This window comes from Arachis ipaensis, chromosome B6, assembly GCF_059453495.1.
Source record: "Arachis ipaensis isolate K30076 ecotype BB chromosome B6, ASM5945349v1, whole genome shotgun sequence".
Classification (NCBI taxonomy): Eukaryota; Viridiplantae; Streptophyta; class Magnoliopsida; order Fabales; family Fabaceae; genus Arachis; species Arachis ipaensis.
This window is the reverse complement of record NC_142441.1, coordinates 138,143,319-138,148,901: the sequence shown is the minus strand read 5'-3', so window position 1 is coordinate 138,148,901 and position 5,583 is coordinate 138,143,319. Positions and strand designations below refer to the sequence as shown.

The following is a 5,583-nucleotide window of genomic DNA, read 5'->3' as shown; positions in this document are numbered from 1 at the left end:
ATGACTTTCCTTCTTGCTCATCACATGTTTGATAAAATGACAACACTAGCTATGGAGTAGAATTCTCACACTTGGCATAGGGTTTGGTCTTTGGAAGAAGTTGAATAGTGTATCAATAGTTGATTTGGAATTAGGGATTGCTAGTTGGCTTGGAGTGCACTAAAGCTATATTCCCATAAGGTGAAGCTAGGACTTGTGACTCAAGTTGATTACTTTCATTTGACCTTCCTCTATACCTTGGGGATAACTAAATGAAGCAAGGCCTAATTGTATCAACATTGTATGGACTATAAGGATAGAATTTCCAATGCCAACCCTAAGCCAAGTCTTTTGATAATTGATTGTTTGTTTCTCATTACTTGCTAAAACCTTCAAAGAATTCCAACAAGGCTTGCTAAATCAATAAGATGCACACTTTGGCAATTCCAAGGGAGAACGACTCGGGGGACTAGTACTCTCGGATATAGATTGTAGATTTGTTTGATGAAGGATTTTGCGTCGGTTTAGACTATACTACGATTGATCATTTGATAATTTCTATACCGGCAAAAATTCATTCGAAATAGGCTTAATCGAATAAAAAATTCGATTCGAAAAATCGAGCAGGTTTTTGATGAACTGTTCGAAATAGTCATTGAAACAGAAGAGTTAGTGGTCTCATTCACACGAGAAAATCATGGGGAATATCTACGATCACGTGGCGGGAACGGTTACTAAGAGTGATTACAGTTCAAATTGGTATTTTAGTATTTAATTATAATTAATTGTAAATTAAGTGTTAGTTATGTAAGATTAGCCTATAAATACTAGAAAGTGATAGGGAATAAGGGTTGGAATTTTTACTCAAAAAAAAAACACTCAAGCACACTCACATCCCAGAGAATTCCTGAGTCTGCAATCGAGTTATCTTTTCTGTAGGGTTCCTTCCATCTTCATCTTTCTTTCAATTTACTTTTCTGTAAATTTATTTTCTGTAAATTTAACATTTCAAGTGAATTTATTTATTAAGTATTCTCTATTTTCATTGCCCAATTTATCCTTTCTGCATTTCAAATTTCTATGTCAAAGTCCTTCGATTTAGTCAAAGGCACTTCATTGTTTTCTTTTAAATTTCAATACAAGTCTTTTGCTTTCTACACATTTAATCTTTGAAAACTTTAACTTTGCATCTTTCTTTACCAATTTATAAACTTTCTTTGTTTCAATTAATAATATTTATCTAATAGAAGATACTTTGATACACTTCTAGAAAACTGGTACTCGTACAGAAGAGTAGGTTTCGCTCCCAAACCACTAGATATCGAACCACCATCGATTTGCTAAAAATTGACAAAACAAATTGGCACGCCCGGTGGGACAGTTTTAAATCGAAGTGTGTCAAATAAATATTTTTCCAGTAATTTTTAGTGTATGCGATTACGAAGTGGGAAGATCATTCACATGGTTGATGAATTATCGAATGTGAATGGTGGTTCATCCACCAATGATAGCATACCAGTGTCCATACAACAAGCCGACGTGTCTTCACGTTCGGAAGGTGCAATTGGGACTGAAAGTATAGTCGTTACGACTATTCAAACTGGGAATGTTGGACGCAATATTCGTCCACGTGGCCCAGTGCCACCATATCAACCTCCATTAATCGTTGGTTGACCTCCTTATGGTCTTCCTCCTGGTTATACCCCGCCGGTGGGTGATTTTGCGCCACCTGTCCGCTTTGGGAATGGAAATGGAGTGAATAAAGTTCAAAACCCACAACAGCATTCCAAGTATTCTTGTGATTATACTGTGGGCTCCACTTCGAATGCTGTGAATTCGATGGCAGTATATCGACAACAAGTGGAGGAAAGTCATCATGACTTGGTCAATTTATTGACTCAGCAAATGACTACAATTCTGAATCCCATGATGGCTGATCATGAATCAAAATTCAAGCGTCTTACTAGACAAGTCGAGAGGATTGCTCGAATTGTTGATTATGATGAAGGTGAGAGGCATAATGCCAGGGGAAATAACGAAGGAATGAAAAATATTTTTCAAAATGAAAACCATATTCCGAATCGAGAAAATCCTCACGTGGTTCCCCAAGGTCAAAATGCTGATGACTTTTTAGCTAGATTGCGTGGTGGTGAACGCTATCAGGTTACTAGAATTGTAGAAGAAGTATTAAATCGGGTTGGATTGAATGTTGGTTTTATGAACCAACCGCATTTTGTATCTGCTTTTCCCCAAGTAGTTCAAATGGCAGAAGTGCCGAGAGGGGTGAAAAATCCAAAAATAACTACAAAATTTACTGGTGAAGTTGGAGAATCAACTACTGAACATGTTGCTCGTTATTTGGTTGAGATTGGGAATTTAGCTAATGATGAAAATTTAAAAATGAAATTTTTTCCTTCGTCATTGACGAAGAATGCATTTACTTGGTTCTCGAATCTTAAACCAAATTCGATTACAACATGGAATCAGTTAGAAACTGCCTTTCACGCTCAGTTCTATCGAGGTGAAATGAACATAACTGTTACTGATTTAGTGGCTTTGAAATGTGAAGATGGTGAGACTATTGATGATTGTTTAATACATTTCAAAAACGCTAGAAGTAGATGCTATGTGTCATTACCTGAGAATGAGATAGTGAAAATAGCAACTATGGGGTTGGAATTCTATATGCGCAGAAAATTGCTTAATGTGCACATTCCCGATTTGGCTCATCTGGCTGAAAAGGTTCGACAGACCGAACTTATGAAAAAAGAAAAAGAGAAATATAGGAATGAACAAAGATCGAAGAGTAAACCTTTTACTCGAAAAGAAAAAGTTGCTTATGTAACAATGGAGTCTTCCGAAAAAGAATTCGATTTCGAAACAGAAATCGATTTGGCCAAGCTTATGAAAGGCCCTCCTTATGTTTGTTCTTTGTTGAAGAAATTGCCAAGTAGTGAAAAGTCGAATGATTCAAAACTAAAAAGTGGAAAGAAATATAGTTTTGATATTTCGAAATCTGATCAGATTTTTGATGTGTTGCTTAAAGATAAACAGTTAATTTTACCTGAGGGTAGAACTTTGCTTTCTGTGAAAGATTTAAAAGGAAAGCCTTATTGTAAGTTTCATCAAGCAACAAGTCATTCGACTAATAGCTGTGTCCGTTTCAAGGACTTAATTCAAGAAGCATTAATGGAAGGACGGTTGAAATTCGATGATGGCAAGAAAGAAATGAAGGTTGATGTAGATCTCTTCGAAGTTGATGCCAGTTATGTTGAACCTTGCTTTGGAGTGAACATAGTGGGCATGTCCTACGATTTTGATGTGGCTCTTGATGATTTTGAGTCACAGGTCAGATCTGTATACCCTAGAACAAGAGATGATTTGCTAGACTTCTTGGTTTAGCAAAAGATCAAAGATCGGGATGTATCTCTATGTCTGCGGTGCAATGCTGTTTTCATGCTGAAGCAGCAGCAGCAATCTTTGAAAAAGAAACGATGAAGAAGGAGTTGGCTCATAGGGAAGAGCAAGCGCGCCAAAGGCAGCCAATCAGGCGTATGGAGGGCTCTAGTTCAAAGGCTCCTTAGGAGAATGTATCTACACCTTTGAGCCGCTCACAGGCTATAGGTGTTCAGTGGATTAGGAATTGTCAGGAATTCCAGAGACGTGATCATTTGTATCGGCGTAATCCGCAGTGGGGCATCGAGCACCTTCTCGAAATCAATATTCTTATTATCGAGGTCATGCTAGATGTTACCCACGAGGAAGAGGAGGAAAGAGAAGTTTCAATCAGAATAAAAAACTTTCGATTGAGACAGGCAAGGAACTAAGCAAGGGGGCAACGCCTTCTGTGCATTCAAGAATAGTTTTTCCTTCCGATGGAGAAACTTACCCTAAAGAGATTCCATCACCCGCTAAGATGGAAAAGGGCAAGGCAGTAGCCCAGTCTTCTGGAGTTGATAAACATAAAGATGTTGATGTGGATGAGGAATACTTCGATGAGGGTGATGATGACATGGTTGGGACAATATCGATCATTCCCACTGAATATTTGGAGGAATATGAAGGAGATCCTGATGCAGATTATGATTCAGAGGATGAGGAAGCTTTTTCCTTCATCCGGATAGAGGATGAGCCAGGTTATTTCTTATGGCCTACTGAGAAGCAGATGTCTCACCTTCGCCCACTTTACATAACGACTACTTTGAGTGGGATAAAAGTAAATAAGGTTCTTATTGATGGTGGTGCTGCAATCAGTTTGTTGCCAGAAAGGATGCTAATTAAAGTAAGGAAGCATCCTGATCATTTAGTCCCTACAAACATTGTTGTGACAGATTTCAGTGGGCTTCAACTCCAGCCAGAGGGTTGGTGACTCTGACTGTAAAGGTTGGCTCATCTGAGCGTAATACTGTCTTTGTGTTGGTTCCTTCGAAAGCGAGTTATAACACTTTGTTGGGGCGAGATTGGATACATGGTGTAGGAGCTGTACCTTCTACAGTGCATCAAAGTGTACTTCTATGGACTAGTGAGGGTAAACCTGAAACCGTCAAGGCAGATTCGAATTTTTACGTCGAACAAATGCATGTCGATTTCAAGATTTATAATCGTAAGTTAAAGCCCTTAGATGTTGATCGATCACTGAGTCCTTATAATTGTGAAGGGTGCTACTTGTCCTCGGAAGGCCTTTCGGTGAAGTTGCGCTATCCAGTGTTGGATTTTGAACCAATTGGTTGGGATTGCCTCTCTTGAAGATTTGGAAGGGATTGCTCCATGGACCAGGTTGAGGAAGTTTCTAATTACCTGGTAATATTACAAAATTATTTAAATAATTCGCAGTTATTAGAAAATAAAGATGGTTCTTCTGATGAAGTTGAATCAGATAGGGTTATGAAGTTTGTTAATTGTAATGCGTCCGATTCGACGTTTCCAGTCGAATTTAGTCATAATTTCCTTATGTCTTGTAATGAAATTAATGATGTGAGCCAGACTGCCGATTTAATAGCAGAGGTCCATTGTGTAGAAAATAAAAGTGATGCTGTTTTAATCAAAGATCCGATTTCTTCTATTTCTGGTGATTTAATTGATTTCACTTTTGATTGCATCTATGATTTAGAACCTTTGGGATTTGAAAAATATTCAACCAAAGAGGATGATTATTATAAAGGGTTTGAATCTCAAGATCCCTTAGAAGAAATTAATCTAGGGACTCTTGATGATGTTCGAATTACATATGTTTGTAAAGATCTTGTTGACCCTTTTCGAACTGAACTCTTTAATCTTTTATATGAATTTAAAGATTGTTTTGCTTTGGATTATCATGAGATGCCTGGTCTCGATCGTTTGTTGGTAGAACATCGATTAGCATTAAAACCCAATGCTCGACCCGTAAAACAGACTCCAAGGCGTTTTGCTCCTGAAATCAATAGTAAAATTAAAGAAGAAATATAATGCTTAATCAAAGCAAAATTTATTCGAACTTCACGTTATGTAGAATGGGTATCAAACATTGTCCCTATTATGAAGAAGTATGGGAAGTTAAGAGTATGCATTGATTTTCGAGATTTGAATAATGCTACTCCGAAAGATGAATATTTTATGCCTATCGCA

At 37.6% G+C, this 5,583-nt stretch overlaps 1 protein-coding gene across 1 annotated transcript; it reads left to right on the top strand.

The window, feature by feature from the left end:
• The first annotated feature begins 1,818 nt into the window (after window positions 1-1,818).
• LOC107647483 (uncharacterized) lies at window positions 1,819-3,806 on the top strand. Its single transcript, XM_016351554.1, has 3 exons — window positions 1,819-2,929; window positions 3,026-3,327; window positions 3,597-3,806. The coding sequence occupies exons 1-3, from the start codon at window positions 1,819-1,821 to the stop codon at window positions 3,804-3,806; spliced, it is 1,623 nt and encodes a 540-aa protein (XP_016207040.1).
• Window positions 3,807-5,583: the final 1,777 nt, after the last annotated feature.